Source organism: Leptonychotes weddellii, chromosome 13, assembly GCF_054177405.1.
Source record: "Leptonychotes weddellii isolate Sample4059 chromosome 13, ASM5417740v2, whole genome shotgun sequence".
Classification (NCBI taxonomy): domain Eukaryota; kingdom Metazoa; phylum Chordata; class Mammalia; order Carnivora; family Phocidae; genus Leptonychotes; species Leptonychotes weddellii.
The window spans coordinates 59,071,958-59,094,150 of record NC_138381.1 but is presented as its reverse complement, the minus strand read 5'-3'; the positions used below and the strand labels follow the sequence as shown (position 1 = coordinate 59,094,150).

The 22,193-nt window shown below is 40.2% G+C and overlaps 1 protein-coding gene, 1 long non-coding RNA gene and 1 pseudogene across 5 annotated transcripts in view; 1 reads left to right on the top strand and 2 right to left on the bottom strand.

The window, feature by feature from the left end:
• Nucleotides 1-3,631: 3,631 nt before the first annotated feature.
• SPECC1L (sperm antigen with calponin homology and coiled-coil domains 1 like) overlaps nucleotides 3,632-22,193 on the top strand; it is a 108,595-nt gene continuing 90,033 nt past the window's right edge. For 3 of the 4 annotated variants that reach the window (XR_014139729.1, XM_081801737.1, XM_081801736.1), the window contains exon 1: nucleotides 11,196-11,385. Coding sequence is in view for 3 of the 4 variants with exons in the window: in XM_081801737.1 (XP_081657863.1) it covers nucleotides 11,233-11,385 (153 nt within the window). In the remaining variant the exon portion in view is untranslated. Of the gene's footprint in view, nucleotides 3,762-11,195; nucleotides 11,386-22,193 lie in introns of those variants that run through there. The other variant, XM_081801735.1, reaches the window with a different exon arrangement.
• LOC145716822 (uncharacterized) lies at nucleotides 7,086-12,362 on the bottom strand. The gene is made up of 2 exons (XR_014139730.1): nucleotides 12,297-12,362; nucleotides 7,086-7,185 (listed from the first exon to the last, which is right to left on the bottom strand). It is a non-coding gene; the product is annotated as an uncharacterized LOC145716822 (long non-coding RNA).
• On the bottom strand, nucleotides 15,462-16,899 carry LOC102732698 (iron-sulfur cluster assembly enzyme ISCU pseudogene; annotated as a pseudogene).

The following is a 22,193-nucleotide window of genomic DNA, read 5'->3' as shown; positions in this document are numbered from 1 at the left end:
AAAAATTATACCTAATCAGCAGTTTCCTTTTTAAAAGTAGTTTTGATTCCTGGTTCTGAATGGTATAAAATATGAAATAGAATTTTTGAATTTCTGAAAGATCCTAATCCATCCTCCTTGCCTTCTGAACAAGGCTCACAGAGTTAGCATGACTTATCAAGGTCATGCAGACTTGTCAGGCTTGTGACCACAATCCAGGTTTCTTGATTATCATTCCAGTGAACTCCCTAGCATATATTTTCAGTATTTCCTGATATATAATTTTCAGTGGGAAAGAACCAGAAGCAAGCGTTGTTTGTTGACATCTATGCGCAATAGTATATAATTTAATGTAAGTAGTGAGTATAAACAGTCTTTAGTCATTCCTTATAAAGGGTTTCTCTTACAAAGTGTCTTTTGAATTGCTGCTTTTATTTTAATAAGGCATTAGTCATACTTGGGGCATGCAGTGTGTTCTTCTCTATGTTATGATAGCTCACATTTATCCCATCTTTACTGTGGGCTGTCACCCTGCCAGGCAGTTTAGGTTCATTACTTCATTTAATCCTCTCAACATCCTTATAAGGGAGGTAGCATTAGCAGCCCATTTTACCTATGAGGAAACTGAGATTTCAGAGAGGTTGAGTAACTTGCCCAGGGATACATTTGTTTGTGCAAGATAGGGCAGTCTCTGGGATACTGGCTGTTTTAAAGAAGCACGGTAGATTTAAGAATATCAATTAAATAACAAAATTAAATAGTTTTAAATAGCAATATATTTTGCATAACAGAAGGAAAAAGAAGTTCTAATTGGAGGTGAATAGGAGGCAGTCAAAGGAAAAAGTAGTGACCCTGTCAAGATCCTGATGTGACTGGGCACGCGCCTGGGTGGCTCAGTTGGTTAAGCGTTGCCTTAAGCATTGCCTTCGGCTCAGGTCATGATCCCAAGGTCCTGGGATGGAGCCCTGCATTGGGCTGCCTGCTCAGTGGGGAGCCTGCTTCTCCCTCTACCTCTGCTGCTACCCCTACTTGTGCTCTCTTGCTCTCTCACATGTGTGCTCTCTGTCAGATAAATAAATACATAAATGATAAATTAGTTAATAAATAAAATCTTAAAAAAAATCCTAGTGTGAGTGTAGAAGGAAGAGAGAGGGCTGTCAGGGCTGAAGGTGCTTCTCCGTGAGGGAGGGGCCTTAGCTCTCTGGCAGTTCCCAAGACAGTCTGTGTTCTCCACTCAGTGTAGATCCTTCTTGATGCAGTATCCTGACAGTAAAGATAAAATTTCAAGGTCCTTTTGGCATTATTTTTGAAACTTGATTGGTGTGCTCCTCATAGGTGGGTGGTTGGGGAGGATGGAGTTTCTGAATCACTGAGATAAATTCCCATTCCTGATCTTGGGTTGTTGCACCTTTTTCCCCCCCTGACCTTTGCACCGTGGCAAAGTGAATTCCCCTGGAATGAGTGTATCAGGATTTTTGTTTTTTTTCTTTGTCTATACATGTTATTTTGTCCAAGAACTCTACAGTTAGGTTTTATCAGCTCCTCTTACAGGAGAGAAGACAGAGTTGAAAAGATAGAAGGTGATTAAGAGATCTGCCCACAGTCACACAGCTTGTATGCAAAACTGGAGCTTGAACCCAGCTCTCCTGACTTCAGTTCAGTACTCTGCTACTGTTTCTGAGACCTGGAGGGAGCCTTGTCATTGCTCGGACCTATGTAACATTGTCATCAGTTCTGTGAATTTTACTAAGTTAGAAGGTTTTTGGAGTCAGAAGGTACCTTTGAGATACCTTAGAATCCAGCCTCCTTGTATTGTAGATGAGGATCCTGAGTGGATATGTGACTTAGGTTAAAGACAGCACTTGTTCGAGGGAGAACTGTGGTTTTAAGTCAAAGTCAGAATTTTAAGATATCCTAAAGACTGAAGCCTTGAGCTGAATTGGACCAAATGAAAATTTTATCAGACACAGGTGTAATTTTTTTCAGAATATAAATTACACAGCTATGAAAAGGAGAACAGTGAGGTGTTTACAATTTCTTCAACATTTCCATGTGTTTGAAAATTTCTGTAATAAAATGTTAGGGGAAAAAAAGAGGAAAAAGCAGCTCAGTGGCCATTTGCGTGAAAAAGACTTGTGAGTATTAGGTAACCATGAACTCAGTGTGTGCTTCTGGTAGTTCCTAGAAAGGCAGCTTTTCTTTCTTTAAGTTAAGAGGAGCTTCAGCGTCTAGATCAAGAGAAGTAATATCACACTGAGCTCTGCTTGCCAGACCAGATCTGTGTAGCATCTGTGCCCAGTTCCGAGGGCCCATGTACCAAGTTGCCAATGGACACAGATGGTGTGGAATCTGGAGGCGTGGCTGGAGATTCATGGGGTTGATGGTGGAAGAAAGGCAGGCTTAAACTAGCACTGTGGTGGTCTTCAGATCCTGGGAGAGCTGCGGGACGAGAGTAGTACTTTTTTTTTTTTTTTAAAGATTTTGTTTAGGGGCGCCTGGGTGGCTCAGTCGTTAAGCATCTGACTTTGGCTCAGGTCATGATCCCAGGGTCCTGGGTTCAAGCCCCACATTGGGCTCCCTGCTCAGCAGGAAGCCTGCTTCTCCTTCTCCACTCCCCCTGCTTGTGTTCCTTCTCTCGCTGTGTCTCTCTGTCAAATAAATAAAATCTTAAAAAAAATAAATAAATAAAGATTTTATTTATTTGTGAGAGAGAGTGCGGGGGGAGGAGCAGAGGGAGAGGGACAAGCAGGCTCTGCACTGAGCATGGAGCCCAACGCTGGGCTCGATCGCACAACCCTGAGATCATGACCTGAGCTGCAATCAAGAGTCTGACGCTTAACTGACTGAGTCACCCAGGCGCCCCAAGAATGGTACTTTTGAGCTTGGAGTCAGGTCAGAGGAAGGGAGTTACAGGGAAGAAGATGACGATCAGGCTTTCTCATGCTTGAGCCCCACCAGCATGTTATGCCCCTTCAGCCCATCCTCCACACCAGCACCAGGTTCATCTTTAGGATTTGTAAATCCGAGTCAGGGCTGCACTGACTTTAGTCTGTCTGTAGTTTGCTATCCAGTTTCAGACAAAGGCCTGCTGGGCCCTTCCCCACTAGTCCTTTTGACATTTCTGTATTCTAACCAGACCCAAGTTCTTAGAGTCCTTCAAGTGAGCCCATGCTTTCTCACAACTCTGTGAGGTGTACCTCTCACCCCGTTCCCTAGAGGCAGAACCAAGGACTAGCTCTTTCTACTGCCATTGTGCCTTGTATATCTGTTTACCTTATTTTGTCAGCAAAATTTATGAAGGATGGGGTCCTCTTCACTGTTTTTTTATTGTATCTTGTTTCTTCCACTAAACTGTGAGCTCCTTGAAAGTAGGTATTATTTTTGTCTTAATTATCTTTATGTGTCCATGTATTTATTCATGCCTTGTGTGACTAGTGTCCTAGAGAAGTGGCATTTCCCATGGCACAAAGTAAGTATTCAGTGAATGTTGAGTAAATAATGACTTGCTTCAGAACTTTTTAGTAGTCTCCTCCAACAGTAGATGTTTGTAATTAGAAGATTTGTCAGTGATGTTGCATGCAGGATTTCCTATTAATGGCCTCCAAAATATTTACCATTTTTAAGAGTCTGTGGTTTGATTTTTTTTTTCAAGTAATCTCTACACCCAACATGGGGCTTGAACTCACCACCCTGAGACCAAGAGTCGAATGCTCTACAACTGAGCCAGCCAGGCGCCCCGTGCTTTGACTTTTAAGTAGTATTTTATCTACCATATCTGGCAGGTAAGAGATGGCCCTTTATTTGTTTTCCTCAGTAGGTTTTAATTATGTGATCTCCTTGTAGATGTAAAGGAAACTCAAGCTACTTATGTGGCTGTGGATGTGTAATTAGCTTTAGGGAGGGCTCCTGGAGCTGTAAATCCTGTCCTGGGGAGCCCAAGTACAGGGACATCCTTGTGAGAGTTCTGGCCACCCAGACTGCAGCCTTAATGCAGGGTTATTTCTGTAAAATGAGGGCAGCTGGGTCTCTGCCCATGCCTAACAAATAACTATTTTAAATTTTAAAAAGTAGCAGGTATCTATAAATTAATATGCTTATAGCTAAGAATTTTATTTTTACAGCTGTAACTTAGTACATACTGATTTAGAGCTGGCGATAAATTTTGTGCTCTAAAAACGATAGGTTTTATATTAAATAACATGACAGTACCTTCAAAATGAAAAAAATTTGGTCAAGAATATCAGCACTGATCCAAAGGACAAGTAGATAAATCTAGAAGGGCAGATTGAGCAGTATAGTTTTAGTGTTGTTACATTTTGGTCGTATCTTGTGAAATATTTATTGAGATGAAAACTGCACATTCCTGATGAATTATTGTGTGTGGTTGCACTGGGGACTGTATGGAGCAGTGGGCAGGGTATGGGGTTTGGATTCAGACTACTGAATGGTGACCCAGAGAGAGTGAGTTCTGTCTGAGCCTCTGTCAATGCCTATGTGGGCTCTTGTGAGGATTCAGTGAACTGTACCAGGTACAGCACAGCTGGGACATGATGCCGGCCACATGGGAGGGGCTCAAGGCCTTTAGTGCCTTTCCCTATTTTGGGAGCACTGCATCCGTTTTGATGTTTTTAAGAAATATTATTTGAGAAATACATCAAACATACTTCATGGATTTATTTATTTATTTTTAAAGATTTTATTTATTTATTTGACAGAGAGAGACACAGCGAGAGAGGGAACACAAGCAGGGGGAGTGGGAGAGGGAGAAGCAGGCTTCCTGCCGAGCAGGGAGCCCGATGCGGGGCTCAATCCCAGGACCCTGGAATCATGACCTGAGCCGAAGGCAGACGCTTAACGACTGAGCCACCCAGGCACCCCACTTCATGGATTTATTGTAGTTGGAGATTATTCTTAGTATTTATAGAGGCAGGATCCATACTATTATTGTGAGGAGAGCTACTTTTTATTCCTCCCAAACCTTGACTTCTCTGGACTAGAAATAGTGCCGGGTACTGATGACAGCCCTGAGCAGGATTGGGGAAGGGATAGTAGTAACTTACACCACACCCCTTTTTTCAACTTTTTTTTTTTTAATTTTATTTATTTATTTGTTAATAAGAGAGAGTGTGAGAGAGCACAAGCAGGGATAGTGGCAGGCAGAGGAAGAGGGAGAAGCAGGCTCCTGCTGAGCAAGGAGCCCAACGCAGGACTCGATTTCAGGACCCCAGGATCATGACCTGAGCTGAAGGCAGATGTCCAACTGACTGAGCCACCCAGGCGTCCCTTTTTTTTTTTAATTTTTAAAAAATTTTACTCCTTTTTTCAACTTTTAGACACTTGAAGTGCTATGAACTGTGCTGGTCCTTTCCCTCTACTCTGTAATCTCTCCCATGCTCAGGGGACTCGAGAGGCAAGGTTAGCGATTCCTTCTTCTTAACCAGGTAGGGGACAAGATCCGCTGGTGAATTAGAATCCATTTTTGAGGATCTTTGCCCTTAGATAGGGGTCATTTTAGAAAATCATGGAAGCTTTTCTCATCTCAATGGTTGGTGGTTGCTATTGAAATTTAGTAAGTAGGGGCCATGGGATTCTAGACTCAATGAAGTATCAGTTCTGCAAAATCAAAACTTTTCCTGTCATCTGCCACAACTTTGGAATATCTTGTTGAATGATTTACGTAGATAGAAAAAAACCATTTATGGGACGCCTGGATGGCTCAGTCTGTTAAGCAGCTGCCTTCAGCTCAGGTCATGATCCCAGGGTTCTGGGATTGAACCCCACATCGGGCTCCGTGCTTGGTGGGGATCCTGCTTCTCCCTCTCCCTCTGCCTGCCTGCCGCTCCCCCTGCTTGTGCTCACTCTCTTGCTATCTCTCTGTGTCAAATAAATAAATAAAATCTTAAAAAAAAAAGAAAAAAACTTTATGACTGAGCCTAGAATCTAATTCCATTTTACACAAAGAGGGCATTTTTTAAGTGTAATTTTGGTATAGATGGAATTTTCCAGGAATGCAGTTACTGTAGACATTGAGGAGAAATTGTTTTGTTTTCAGCTTTACCAAATGTATTAGTCAGGGTTCTCCAGAGGAACAGACCAGTAGGATCTAGACACACACACACACACACACACACACACACACACACACACACACAGATTTATTATAAGGAGTTGGCTCACATGATCATGGAAGCTGAGAAGGACCAGGATCTGCAATCGGCAAGCTTGAGACCCAGGAGAACCAACAGTGTAAGTTCCAGTCCAAGTCTGAAGGCCTGAGAATCACTTGTAAATTCAAGTCTGAAAGTTGGGGGGACTGAGACGGAAGAAGAGCCAATTTTTCAAGTGGAGTCCAAAGATGGGAAAAGACCAACATCCCAACTCAAAGAGTCAGGAGTCTCTGTAAATTCAAATGTTAATCTCATTCAGAAACATCCTCACGAAAAAAACCTAAAAACAAAACAAAACCAGATCTTATTCAAAAAAAAAAAGAAAAGAAAAAGAAACATCCTCACACCCAGAATAATTTAACCAAATGTCTGTGCACTCCATGGCTCAGTCAAGTTGGCATATAAAATTAACCATCACACTAAGAGTGATTCATCCTTTTAGAAAATCACATTGTTGATAGCATGCATGATAGATGGCATGGTATCTGAGTTTCAGTACTACAAACTGCCCAAGTCAAGACTCTTTGTAGTCAAATTCACAGTGATTTAACTTAGAGGTGTGGATTTCTTACTCTTTTATTCCTCATATAGTCTTGCTTGAAAATTCACATATTGAAATTCACATTTATTACAAATTATTTTTATTTTTTATGTTTTAGTTGCCATATTATGTAGATATTTTTAGAAAGTACCTGTGTGTATATAATAAATAAGTTAGCTTTGGATTCCACTTCAGTAGTAAAGGTATATTTACATATTTGTTGGAGAAAGGGAGCTTTGGGTCCAATGTGGGTAAGAATGAGTGGTCTAAGATCTAAGATCTCAAGCTGCCAGTGTCTTGGACCAGTGTGTATCTCAGCATTTTTAAAGCTTTTGGCTATGCTGCTTGTCTTCTCTCTGATCTTTGCAAAACTGTAGTCCTTCTCTTTATCTTATCGGTTTTTTTTTTTTTTTTTAAGATTTTATTTATTTATTTGACAGGGAGAGACACAGCGAGGGAGGGAACACAAGCAGGGGGAGCGGGAGAGGGAGAAGCAGGCTTCCCGCCGAGCAGGGAGCCCGATGTGGGGCTCGATCCCAGGACCCCGGGATCATGACCTGAGCCGAAGGCAGACGCTTAACGACTGAGCCACCCAGGCGCCCTGACTTATCGGGTATTTTATAATGTTCGGATCTACTTTCTAGAAGTCCTTGTTTGATGTTCATTAGGTTTTTTTTTTTAAAGATTTTATTTTATTTTATTTTATTTATTTATTTTCAAAGATTCTATTTATTTATTTGACAGAGAGAGACACAGCGAGAGAGGGAACACAAGCAGGCGGAGTGGGAGAGGGAGAAGCAGGCTTCCTGCTGAGCAGGGAACCCGATGCGGGGCTCAATCCCAGGACCCTGGGATCATGACCTGAGCCGAAGGCAGACGCCTAACAACTGACCCTCCCAGACTCCCCTTTAAGATTTTATTTTTAAGTAATCTGTACACCCAACTTGGGGCTTGAACTCACATCGAGAGTTGCATGCTCTTCCAACTGAGCCAGCTAGGCTCCCCGGGTGTTTTTTGTTTTGTTTTTATAACCACTTTATTGAGATATAATTCATGTGCCACACAATTCACCCATTTTACTTTTCTTTCTTTTTTTTTTTTTTAAAGATTTTATTTATTTATTTGGCAGAGAGAATGAGAGAGAGAGAGCACATGAGAGGGGGGAGGGTCAGAGGGAGAAGCAGACTCCCTGCCGAGCAGGGAGCCCGATGCGGGACTCGATCCAGGGACTCCAGGATCATGACCTGAGCCGAAGGCAGTCGCCTAAACAACTGAGCCACCCAGGCGCCCCCAATTCACCCATTTTAAAGTGTAAAATTCACTGGTTTTCAGTATATTCACAGCCATTATCACAGTCTAATTCTAAATGTTTCATCCCAAAAAAGAAACCCTGTGTCCGTTAGCTGTCAGTATCCATTCCTGCTACCCTAACCTCTGACAACCTCTAATTTACTTTTGTCTCTATGAATTTGCCTATTCTGGACAATTTGTATAAATGGAATCATACAGTACACGATTCTTTGTGTCTGGTGTCTTTTATCTGGTATAATGTTTTCAGGGTTGTACTATGTATTGGTAGTTCATTTCTTTTTTATGCCCAAATAATATTCCATCGGATGGATATACCACATTTTGTTTCTCCATTCATCAATTGATAGACATTTGGACTTGAAAGAAAAAGATTTTGTATGCAGAAGGCATATAAACAGAACTATGTGATAGTAATATATATCCAGTAAATAACAAATACATGTTGATAAGTAAAAATTTAAATGCTAACAAAGAATTCTGTTATGGTTTAATTTGGGAGAATTTTTTGAGGTTGTTTGGGTTGTTTCCAGTTTGTGGCTATTATGAATAATGTGTCTGTGGATATTTGTATATAAATTTGTGGACAAATGTTTTCATTTCTCTTGGGTATTAATCCAGGAGTAGACTTGCTGGATCATATGGTAACTGTGTTTAAGCATTTGAGGAACTGCTAGACTGTTTTCCAAAGCGGCTGCACAGTTTTACATTCCTTCCAGCTGCATGTGAGGGTTTTAATTACTGCATATCCTTTACAACATTTGTTACCATCTATTTTTTTTTTTTTTTAGATTTTTTTAAAAAAGTAATCTCTACACCCAATATGGGGCTTGAATTTACAATCCCAAGATCAAGAGTTGAATGCTTCACTGACTGAACCAGCCAGGCACCCCTCTGTCTTTTTGATTATAGCCATCCTAGTGGACGGAAAGTGGTAATTCATTAGGTTTTAAGTGGTAGCAGCAGAAAGGGACAGTCTGTTGCATTGTCCAGTATGGTAGCTACCATGTACCTTTAAGTTTAAGTTGGTTAAAATTAAATAAAATTAAAAATGCATTTCTTTAGTCACACCAGCCACATTTTAAGTGCTCAGTAGCCACAAGTGCTAGTGGTTACTGTATTGGACAGCACAGATATACATAAAACATTTTTATTATTACAGTCAGTTCTATTAGGAAAATTTAATTTGGCAGGAGCTGGATGAGTAGGCAGAGAATGGTAGAGGGTCTGAGTGGTGTAGAAAGGAGTGTGGGTGTGGAATTTGGAGAAGAGAAGAAAGAAACTTCAGGGAACCATCTATAAGATATGAGACTTAGAAAAGAGCAGGTAAATAAAAAGGGGAAGTGAAAAGTTGAAGGAAAGGTTCTTAGGAGCTTGATTTTTCCACAGTACTTTGAGTTAGCAATGGATCCAGTGTCATTCCTTCATTCTGTAGTTGAGGAAAGCATAGACTTGCTGCCGAGGTTTCGCTGTGTTTTGGTTGCTGTTAATAAGAGTGTTCTTTTTTGCTCAAGGGCCTTACCATGTTGAGGGGAGGAGCAGAGCCCCCTTTGCCCTGTCTCAGTGTTCCTGCCACCAAACCTGTTGGTACAGTTTGTATTATGTCAAGGCAAGATAAATCTGGAGTGTTCAACCTCAGTGTAGGTAAAGTACTACTTAAGGCTATTGGGACGAGCGTTTTCTTTTCCAAAAGGTTATTCTGTAAGTTTACTTTTATTAGTGTGTAGAAATCTTCACAGAATAGAACAGCCTCTTTTTGTGGTCATAGTAGTTTCTCAGAGTCATCATACACAAAACTGTTTCTATTCAAATAGACTTTCATTTTTGTGAAAGCCAACCTGGTCCATGACATCTTTCCACACCTGATATTACTTACTGTAGGGATTGCTTTTCTAGTTTAGTTAATAAAGATATATCTAAGCATTTATTTGGGTGCAGTTTTGTGTGCTGCCAGTGTTATTTCAAGTCATCTAAGCTGTGAAATCAAGCATGAGCTGTTTAGGTGGTAGACTTGTCACATTCCTTACAGGTATGTAGATGGTCCTGTTTTCTGAACCAAAAAGTTGAGATTTATGTCCTTTTTTTTTTTTTTTTTAATTTATTTGAGAGAGAGCACATGAGAGAGAGCATGAGCAGGGTGAGGGGCAGAGGGAGAGGGAGAAGCAGACTCCCCACTGAGCAGGGAGCCTGATGCGAGGCTCGATCCTAGGACTCTGGGATAATGACCCGAGCCGAAGGCAGGCACCCAACTGACTGGGCTACCCAGGTGCCCCTGAGGTTTACGTTCTGATAAGGAATTTTGATACTGCCTCTTGATAAAAGAGATATGCTGGGAAATATATTTAGAGCCTAAATGTTGGAGTTTCTGGGATGTTCTCCTGGCTTATGGGAGGTTATCACAGCAGATACTTGAAATTAAGACTGTGCCAGATAATTTAGAAAATATGCTCACCCTTAACTTAAATACCTACAAAATGGCTAATTCTCAAATGCCAGGATGATTATTGCTTCATTAATTGCTAAGGATAATGTATGCTGTATTGTATTTAGCCAGTTCCATTAGAGATCTATGATATCCCTTTTTTTTTTTTTTCTTAGAGAGTTCGTGCATGTGGTCCTGCAGGTGGCAGGTGGGGGGGTGGCAGGGAGAGGGAGAGAGAAATCTTAAGCAGGCTCCAGGCTCAGCATGGAGCTGGATGTGGGCTCAGTCTCAGGACCCTGAGATCATGACCTGAGCCAAAATCAGGAGTCAGACCCTAAACTGTCTAAGCCACCCAGGCGGCCCCTAGGGTATTCCTTTTAATGACTGAACTAGAAATAGTTTCAAGTTAGTAATATTCAAGGAGGAAGCCTTAAACGTGGGGTGCATTCTGATCAGCAAGTCTAAGAGCTTTTCAACTTTTTATTTTCTGTATCAGTATCTAGTTTTCAAACATTTTTTTAAAGATTTTATTTATTTATTTGACAGAGAGAGAGACAGCGAGAGAGGGAACACAAGCAGGGGGAGTGGGAGAGGGAGAAACAGGCTTCCTGCTTCCCAGTCATGACCTGAGCTGAAGGCAGACACTTAGGGACTAAGCCACCCAGGCGCCCAGCTTTCAAACATTTTTATTTATTGCATGGTAAAAATTTTCAGAAATAAATTTCTAAAGAGCTTTCTTCCAGTTGTGTTCTTAGTATAATGCCATTTCTTTCCACAGATTTGCTTGTAAATGCATCACGAAGAGGCAACCCAGAATGAAGAAAGCAAGCAGGAGTGTTGGCTCAGTGCCTAAAGTGTCTGGGATAAGCAAAACGCAAACAGTAGAAAAAACAAAACCTGAAAACAGCTCTTCAGCATCTACAGGAGGCAAACTTGTAAAACCTGGAACAGCAGCATCGTTGTCAAAGGTATTAATGTGGCAATGTTTGAATATGTGATGGATTTTAGAAGGAGCGAATCTTAGTATGATGTTTGATTTATTAAATAAACATTGTTTAGGATTCGCCCTCTGCTGGTGCTGAGAACACATAGCCTTTGAAGAGTTCACAGTGTGGTAGACTTGGTTTGTTTGGTTTGGCTTTACAAATGAAACCAAATAGTAGACTTGTTTATGAAACATATCATTGAGCACTTGCCTTGTGCAAGGCTCTTGTGCCAGTGTGAGCTGGAGTTAGAATCTTTTCTTTAGGGAGCTTGTGGTGTAACGGGTGGAGGTTGTCACATACATGCATAGCTAAAATACATGCAAAAAAGTCAGATTCCCTGGGGGAGTAGGAGGACAGCATAGGCATTTCAGGAAAACATTGTTGCTAGCCTGTGAAGGTTTTGTGAAAGAGCATGTGTGGTAGGTCTTAAAGGATGACCAGCAATAACATTCCTGAAACGCCTAGGGAGGGTATTTTTAATCCCACCCCACCCCCTTGCACACCATAAACTGTTCTTCTTTTTCTGACAACTGATCCCGTATTAATCCTGTTAAAATTGGGCGATATTAATTTAGTTGGAGCTTAACTAGTTTTCTTTACGCTCTTTTCGAGGCTGGTTCGGTTCTTGTTAGTACAGGATGGTGACTGCGGGCTTCAGAAGCAGACAGACCCTGGCTTTGTTTGCATGTGCTTCACAGCACCATGATCAGGATGAAATGAGGAATGTATGGAAGTGGGTAGCACAGAGTCTGGCACATGGCAAGGGCTTCATAAATGACAGCATTTTTTTTTTTTTTAAGATTTACTTATTTGAGAGAGAGAGAGAGCACACAAGCAGTAGGGGGGCAGAGGGAGAGGGAGAAGCAGACTTCCTGCGGAGCAGGGAGCCCAACTTGGGGCTCGATCCCAGGACCCTGGGATTATGACTTGAGCTGAAGGCAGACGCTTAATGACTGAGCCACCCAGGCGCCCCAGGTAGTAGCATTTTTATTGATTATCTCTAGACACTTTTACTGGCTCAGGACTGATTCCTGAAAAGAATAGTCTTTTTCTGTGGGGTGCTCTCAGTGTCTGTGTTGTTTTGGACCACCCAAGGGACAAGATGACTACGGGCCATTTTTCTGCCGGTCAGATCTTAGGTATATTGCACAGAGATCCATACAGTCTTCTAGTCTTTCTTAGTGCAGAATCCACTTATTCTTTGCTTGTTTGTCCTGGGAATTTTGTGTTTTGAGTAGAAACTGACTCTGTGGGGAAAACCTGGAGAGGGTTAGTGCTAGTCTCATAGGAGAAACTAAGCACTGTTTGAAACATGATCCATTCAAAAGCCTTTTGTCCAGGCAGGGCTTTGATAGATTGTGGCTTAATTATTTTAAGAAGCACCTCATGGAACAGCTAATGAGGGACTTCCTTATGTGTTGAAAGATCTAGCTGGAAATGCTGGTTTTTCTATTCCAGGGTTATCAGAACTAAACCCAGACTTACTCCACGGGCTTGGAGGTGCCCCCAGATTTTCTCCTTGCTCCAGTTTTGATGAGCTGCTGGGTGTCATCCTATGGCCCAGAGAATGGTACCAGGAATAGACCTTTGCCCTACTTCCGTTAGTCTGAATCAACACCCTGAATTACTTCCTTGATGGCAGTGCTGCCACTCTTGTGTAAGATAGCTGTCATTTTCTGACCTAACTGGTTACTCACTTGCTGGGGGTGTCTTCAGAGTGCCTGTGTGACTGGGTGACCTGTTATTTACGTGACTGGAAGAACAGGTTGCAACACTGGCAGTGGATGTGTTCTACTGCTTTACTTCTGTTGCCTCCTCATCAGTGGCAGGCACGGTCTTTGAAGGTTTCCTGTGAAGTATGCCCTGAACAGGCATGTCACATCTTCTGAGGCCTGTATCTGGAGCTGATGGTAGTTTGGTTTTGAACAGTGAGTACTTTTTCGTTGTAAAGCAAAACCACTGTGTATCTGCTGTGTGCCAGCACACGCCACTGCCCATAGCTTTGGCTGTCCTTGGTTGCCTCACATAAGTAGGGGGTGGTGTGTATGTATGTAGTGAGGAGGGTCTTAGAAGAGGCGAAACTACTTGGGAACACTTTAGCCTGAAGCAATAGCTTTTACTTAAGAAAGGAGAAGGAAAAAGTCACTGAATAGAAGTTGAAGTGAAAAGACAAAGAAGGAAAGAAGAAAATAGTGGGGCGCCTGGGTGGCTCAGTCTGCCTTTGGCTCGAAGGCATCTGCCTTCGGCTCGGGTCGTGATCCCAGGGTCCTGGGATCAAACCCCGAATCAGGCTCCCTGCTCAGCGGAAAGCCTGCTTCTCCCTCTCCCACTGCTTGTGTTCCCTCTCTTGTTGTGTCTCTCTCTGTCAAATAAATAAATAAAATCTTAAAAAAAAAAAAAGAAAATAGTGAAAATGAACAGAAAAATTGAAAAGATCAAAAGGACTTGGAGACTCCACAAACTTATTTTCCTAAGTTTTCATATTTCACTGTGCTTTCTCTAGCATTTGGACACTTCCCACAACTTGAATTCCTGTAACTGTGATGGAGCATTGATGACTAACCAGATGAATGAGGCCTTTGGCTTTTAGTCATATAGACACCACGTACACGTACTCACCCATTCATGGGGACACCCACATGTGTGTCTCTGTCACTGCACAGTATTCAGCACTTTCCTTGTAGTGGCGGGCATGGGGATATGCATTTCTTTACCTCTTTCATTTCAAATATTGTTTGAGGCTAGATCTAGTTGAGGTGTAGGAGAAAGCACCTTTTTGACGAGAGCACCTCATTGCTGATTGGAGTTTTTGTAAATATAAAATACAGCATTACTGCTGTTCAGTGAGTTTTGAGGAAATTGTTCCCATTCTTGTGAGTAGCTGTGACATCTGATTCGGGGCCTTCGTTTGGCTAATTCTTTGTCACAGTGAGCAGAGAGGATTATTTGCCACATAGGGTTGGTCTCCTATATGCATGCACTTTGCAGGTTTCACACACTGCTCAGGTGTTCCTGGTTAATCTTGTAGAAGCAATACACTTCTTCATTCAAAAGAATATTCAAAAAGAATACTTTTTTCTAAAAGTTAATAGATGAGAATTGGTAAATAGCAGTTAGAATCTATTTAAATAATTGATGACTCTTAATGATTATTTGTGGTCATGCCTTTTCAGTATGAAAATTAGTTAACCGTATGATTGAATAATCCATCTCTGAAACTTGAAAGGCAAGTTTTAAAACTAACCTTAAATTTTGAGTTGATGATGCAGACCATGAAACTTGGACTTTACCTTGAGAAGCATGGATACGTTGGTTGTATTATTTCATCATATTTATCTAGAAGGTTTTTTTTTAAACATTCTTTTAAAAAATTTTTTAATTTTAATTTTATTATTATTTTTGGTCTTACATTCTTTTATTTTATATGCAGATCTGTTTTATGTACAATAATTAGTTCTATCAAATAATCATACCATGGCCTTCTATTGGTAATCTTCTCCAAGATAGATTCGGGTGAAATTAGATCTTTTTTTTTTTTTAAGATTTTTTTTTTTTATTTATTTATTTGAGAGAGAGAGAATGAGAGACCAAGAGCATGAGAGGGAGGAGGGTCAGAGGGAGAAGCAGACTCCCGATGCAGGGAGCCCGATGCGGGACTCGATCCCGGGACTCCAGGATCATGACCTGAGCCGAAGGCAGTCGCTTAACCAACTGAGCCACCCAGGCGCCCTCGGGTGAAATTAGATCTTTGCGCACTTCCTGGACTACCGCTTGAGACTTGAGACTTTGTGACTGATTTCAGTTTTGAAGCCATACACACAATTCAAAATATACACAAACTGGGTTAAGGCAATAAGAGTGGGCTGAAAGAAAGCACAGGACTTGGAATGAGTAAACTGTGTATTTTGCTTGCATGTGAGCCACCACGTGACCAGCAAGTGCTGTGTGTGTCTCAGAGCTCCTTTACTGTAGTGTGGGGGGCTCCCGAACATCTATAGTGATTGCACAGCGAGTGGACAGACAGCAGGTATGACCTGGCTGCAAGCTTTGCTGAGGGCTCATTTCTTCTCCACCTCTCCTTTTTTGGTTTCTTATTTCAGTTTGTAGTCCGCCAGCACAGCCTTGATTGCATCTGCCGCCAGCATGGAGCAGTGCAGTTTCACGGGTGGGGGGGGGGGGTGGGGGTGGTATATAGAGCTCCTTGGCGATGTCCGTGTTCTTGATGGTCAAGGCTTCCTCTACCATCTTCCCTTGTACTCATTCAGTGGCTAACGAGCTGGAGGCAGTAGCAGACCCACAGCCAACTGTTTTAAACCTGGAGTCCACAATCTTCCCCTTTTCATCCACTTGAATCTGCAATTTCATTACATCACCACATGCTGGAGCCCCCACCAATCCAGTTGTAGCATTTTTTGATGTCTTGTCAAGGGACCCCACATTTCTAGGATTTTCATGATGATCAACAATCTTCTTGTGATAGAGCCCTGCTGGAGCCAACAGTTCCCAGGCAGACGCAGGCTCCGCAGCAGCAGGGCCAACACCGCCGCCTCAGATGGCCTGTTTCAGCCGCCACCATCTGCAGGCTTGCGCCTGCGCAGCAGTTTTATTATTTTTTTTATTAAGTAATCTCTACACCCAACGTGGGACTTGAACTCACAACCCTGAGATCATGAGTTGGATGCTCTACCGACTGGCCCAACCAGGCGCTCCTGTATCTAGGTTTTTGCCAAATAATTTGCATTTTGCATCTGTTATTAATAAGGAGGCTAAAAATGTCTTCCCTTCATCAATTTCAGAAATTTTTTGAACTGTTGTTGATGGGGAATGTTTATGTATGGAAGTGCACATGTATTTGCAGAATTATATAACAAAAATTGAAATATGGAAAGATATCAGCCTGCAAGTAGCTTCTTCGTGTAAAAGGAAGTTGGAAAATAGTTTTATTTTGTTTGTTTTAAACCTTTTTCAAGTTTGTTTATTTTTAGTAATCTCTACACCCAACATGGGGCTCAAACTCATGACCCCAGCTGAGATCAAGAGTTGCATGCTCTTCTGACTGAGCCAGCCAGGCACCCCTGTTTTTTTGATGAAGTATACATTCAGAACAGTTTACACGGTATCTGTGTTCAGCTTAGTGAATCACCACAAAGTGCACATACTCTGCAGCCACCACCCAGATCAAGGAGTGGCTGAAGTGGTCAAGGAGTGGTCTGAAGTGGCTTTAATTCGCATTTGCATTATTATCAATGGAATTAAGCACCTTTTCATATCTTACTTTTATATGTTTAGTGGACAGTTAGATATCCTCTTTGTGAAATGCCTGTTCAAATCAATTGCCCATTTTGCTACTGTGTTATCTTTTTCAACTTTTTTTGTGTGTGTGATAAAATACACATAACATTTATCATCTTAACCATTTTTAAGTGTACAGTTCAGTAGCAATAAGTACATTCACATTGAGCAACCATTAGCACCATCCATCTCCAAAACTTTCATCTTGCAAAACTGAAACTCTGTCCCCATTAAACAACAACTCCCCATTCCCCCTCCCTAGCCCCTGGCAACTATTGTCGTACTTTCTGTCTCTGTGAATCTGACTACATAAGTACCTCATATGAGTGGAATCACACAGTGTTTGTCTTTTTGCCACTGGCTTATTGCACTTAGCGTAATGTCCTCAGCATTCATCTACACTGTAGCATGTGTCAGAATTGCCTTTTTTTTTTTTTTTTAAAGATTTTGTTTTTTTCAAGTAATCTCTACACCCAATATGGGGCTCGAACTCACAACCCTGAGACCAAGAGTCACATGCTCCACCGACTGAGCCAGCCAGGCACCCCAGAATTTCCTTTTTAAATGTTGAGTAATATTCCACTGTATGTAAATACGACATTTTGCTTATCCATTCTTCCATCAGTGGACACTCGGGTTATTTCCACATGGACTTTTGGCTATTGTAAATAATAGCTGTGAACATGTATGTATAAATATCTCATAGAAGCCCTGCTTTCAGTTTTTTGGGTATATACTCAGAAATGGAATTTCTGGGTCATATGGTAATTCTATTTTTAATTTTTGAGGAGCCTCCATAACTGTTTTCCACAGCAGCTTCACCATTTCCATTCCCACCAAGGAATTCTCTTCCCAACAAGTGTTTTAATTTTTCCATGTCCTCACCAGCACTTTTTTTTTTATAGTAGCCATAGAAATGGGTATGAGGTGGTGTAGTGTGTTTTTTTGTACTGATTTATATTTTGAATATATTTATTAATATTAATATAATATACAATATATTATATTCAAGTATAATATATTTATTAATATTAATATATTTATATATATTTATATTCTGAATATATATATTCACATCTATTCTAGATATGAGCCCTTTGTCATTTATTTGTGTTGCACATAATGTTCTCCCACTCTTTGCCTTCTCTTTCTCTTTTAATGGTATCTTTTGATAAATGGAAGTTCTTAATTTTAATATAGTCCAGTTTGTTAATCTTTTGTTTAGGTTAGGGGTGTGTGTGTGTTTATAAAATCTTTCCCTATCCCAAGGTCAAGAAGACAGTTTCCAGTACTTTTTTCAAGAGTGTTATTATTTTACATTTTATATTTAGATCCTCAATCTATATAGAATTATTTTTTTTAAAGATTTTTACTTATTTACTTGAGAGAGAGTGAGAGCGAGAGCAAGAGAGCGCACAGAGGGAGAGGGAGAAGCAGACCCCGAGATCATGATCTGAGTGGAAGGCAGATGCTTAACCGACTGAGCCACCGAGGCACCCCTGTTCTCTTTTATAAGCATAGTACAATTACCAGATCTGGAAGTGAACATTGATAAAATGCTAGTTTCTCATCTCTAGACTTTAATTAAATTTCACCAATTGTGCTAATGTCCATTTTAGCAAAAAAGAAGAACATTTTTTTTTCTGGTCCAGCTTTCAATCCAGGATAGTGAATTACATTTAGTTGTCACGTTCTTCTTTTCTTCTTAAATTTGGGACAGTTCCTCAGTCTTTATCTTTTGTGACCTGGCTGTTACTAAAGAATGTAGGCCAGTTTATTTGGTAGACTGTCCTCCAGATTTAGGTTTCTCAGTGTTTCTTTGTGATTAGGTTGGGGTTATGGGTTTGGGGCAGAAGTTCCACAGAAGCCACATGTCTTTGGTGCAGCATTGGTCAATCTGTTCCATTCCTGGTGATACTAACTTAATTTGGTTAAGGTAATGTCTGGTTTTTCCGCTATCAGGTTACCATGTTCCTTTTGTAATTCATAAGTATCTTGTCAAAAATACTTTGAGACTTTGTAAATATTCTCTTTCGCATCAGACGTTCATACCCTAGTTTTAGCAATTCTTTATGATCCTTTCCAGAATCAGTTATTAGTATGATTTTTGCCAAGTAGTAGTTTTTGAATTCCATCATTCTTTCTACATTTAGTAGTTGGCATTCTACTTACAAGAAGTTGTTTTCAAAAAAAACAAAGAAGGAGTTTTCACTTTTGCTCCATCTATATATTCATTTATGTCAGTGTGGAAGAATGGATTCTTACTCAGTGGGCTGTCAGTGGTTAGCATCTTTTTTTTTTTTTTTTTGGTTAGCATCATTTTATTGTCCCCTATTTGGTCAGTGAGAGCCCCTTCGAGCTGACTCTGGTGTTCTTTCAGTGTGTTCCTATTTTTTGAGCAACCCCTTAATTTCTGACATGAGAAGTTTTCTATTTCTCCATACCTAGCCCAGAGTCAGCCTCTTCTTCAAGAAGAAGGTCTTGTTCCTTTTAGTGGAGGATGGCACTTAAAGCCTTTGGACATTGGGAAGGTGTGTTCTGGTGAGCACTGGGTGTTAAGTAACACTGATGAATCACAGACCTGTACCCCTGAAACAAATAATACATTATATGTTAATTAACTGAATTTAAATTAAAAAAAATAAAGCCTTTGGAAACTAGGTGTGTTCATTGCCTTTGAGTGTATTGTTGTTTTTAAGCCTGCTCAGCAGAGAGGAAACACACACACGTGTGTTTATCAATTTCTGTGTCTTTTTCCCTCCATATATATTAAAACCTTATGAGTTCATACTGTTACTTCCAAATCCACTTGACAGTATTTAGAGTAGACTTTTCACTCTCTGTAATTGTAATCCCAGTCTCCCGACAGTGAGAAACCTGGCTTTCATTATAATATATTTATTTTCTCAATCCTAGAATATGTAGGCAGTAGTTACAGAATTGCTCATCGTACCACTGCCAAAAACAAATCTGCCAGGTAGAGTTCAAAGTGTATACTTTTTTTGGTCTTTAGCTTGAGAGTTTGAGGATTTATAGTCAAAATACTGTTTTCAGAAGATACTTGGATTCTTCCCTTACCCTCCACCCTGTGTGGCTGTGTTATTTATTTGAAATGCAGTTGGGTCCATTTGTTCCTATTGTGTTCCATTTTAGGGTTTCCCCTACCCTTGTTTAATTAATTAATTAACTGCGAGCATGTGAAACACTACTAAGGTTCAGTTCCACATGTCAGAATTAGGAGATGATGTATTCAGAGAAGTGCCCCTCCCCTACCCCATTCCTTCTGTCCCCAGCCATCCCTAGGAGGTAAACAGTCTAGTTGGGTTTTTGTTTTTCTCCTTCCTGTGTTTCTTTTTGCATAAATGATCAGATACATGTATATTTATTGTGTTATTTCCCCTTTGTTACACAGAAGTTGCCATAATTAGATCTGTTTCTGCACTTTGCTTTTTTTCACTTAATGTATTCTAGAAATCTCTTTACACCAATTTATAGCAGTCTTTCTCATTCTCTTTAATGTGTCTTTGTACAGATATACTATAGTTTATTGAGCTACTGCCCTGGTATGGGCATTCAAAGTGTTTCCAGTATTTTGCAATTAAAGACAATGCTGCAGAGGCGCTTGGGTGGCTCAGTTGGTTAAGTGTCTGCCTTCAGCTCAGGTCATGATCCCAGGGTCCTGGGATCGAGCCCCGAGTTGGGCTCCCTGCTCAGCGGGGAGTCTGCTTCTCCCTCTCCTTCTACCTCTCCCCCCTGCTTGTGCTCTCTCTTTCTCTCAAATAAATAAACAATCTTTTTTAAAAGGCAGTACTGCATTGAGTAGCCTTAAGTGTATGTATTTTTGTATTATTGGGGGTATGTCTTCAGGTGAAATTCCTAGAGGTGGGTTGCTGGGAACAAAGTAAGTGTAGACATTGCTGGATGCCTTTCATAAGACCACATCCAGCTGCGTTCTCACCAGCAACTTATAAGAGCGCCTGTTTCCGCACATCCTTCACAAAGGAATGTGTCATAACTTTTCATTTTTGCCAGTCTGATAGGTGAGATGTGGTATCTCAGTGTTGTTTAATTTGCATTTCTCCTATTGTGAGTTATTCTGGTTATAATTTTTGTATTGTGTGGGGATCGACTGTAGGTGATTGTTTATTTTGCTCACTTTTCTATGTGTCTCTTACCCATTGATTTCTAAGAGTTCTTTGTGTATTAAGGATATTAGCCATTTATTTGTGAGAAATTGCAAATATACTCTCCCAGTTTCTCATTTTTGTATCATGCACAGGATTTTTAAAATTCTTTAAGATTTTAATTTTAATGTAGTCAAGTTTATCAATTCTTTGTTGCATCATTCAGGATTTTGAATCATAGTTAGAAAGCCTTGGAATTTATTTTTGATATGGTGTGAAATAGGGCTCATTCATTTTTTTTCTTTTGTGAATATGCAGTTGACCTAGTATCATTTATTGAAAAACCAATTTTTTTCTGTACTGCTTCTTTGGTCATGAATCAGATGTCTTTATATGCAGTTTCTTTTTGGATTCTTTTCTATTCCATTGTTTATTCATGTGCCAGTACGCTACTATCATTTAACTTATGAAGGAAGAAAAATTACCTCAAAGATAATTCTAACTTCTATTAATGGAATATAAAAGGTTATTTGAAAATATAAGGGTATGTTGAGTTTATATACTGATTAATTGATGAGGGACAAATTGACAGGAAGGAAGTAGAATTTGACTTACAGATTTTTTGCATCATAGTTGATAACCAATTTCATAAACAGGAACTAGTCTTAAAGAATATGAACAATCCTTAATGATTAATGCAGTTTCCTCCTTCCTCATTATACAACTAGGTTTTTCATAATGTGACAATCCTAAATTACCAAAGCTTAATTAGTTTAATTCATTTAAAACATTAATCCTTTCTACCTCTAGTAAGACAGATTGACCTAGCAAATGGTATTATATTGTAACTTTTATAATTGAATGATGAGAACAGAATCTATTCTACTAACAGAACAGGAAGAGACTTTAGAGATTAGTAATTTATGAAGCATTTTAATCTGTAGAGATGAATTTGTTATGATTGGTTAAGAATTTATTATGGTTACATGACTCCAGATAGACAACAATAGTAAATCAGTTGGCTAACTTATGCTTTCACCCTAATGGGACAAAACTTTTTGGTTCTTTTTTATTAAAAAGTAGTTTTTCTTGGGGTGCCTGGGTGGCTTAGTCAGTTGAGTGTCCGACTCTTGGTTTCGGCTTAGGTCTTTTTTTTTTATCAAATGAAAATAAAGGCTTATATTTTCTGCACAATAGCCATAGTCCCCCCAACTTCTGTTGTACTATACATCTTTTATTTTTTTGTTGTTACGTTAATCACCATACATTACATCATTAGTTTTAGATGTAGTGTTCCATGATTCATTGTTTGTGCATCACACCCAGTGCTCCATGCAGAACGTGCCCTCTTTAATACCCATCACCAGGCTAACC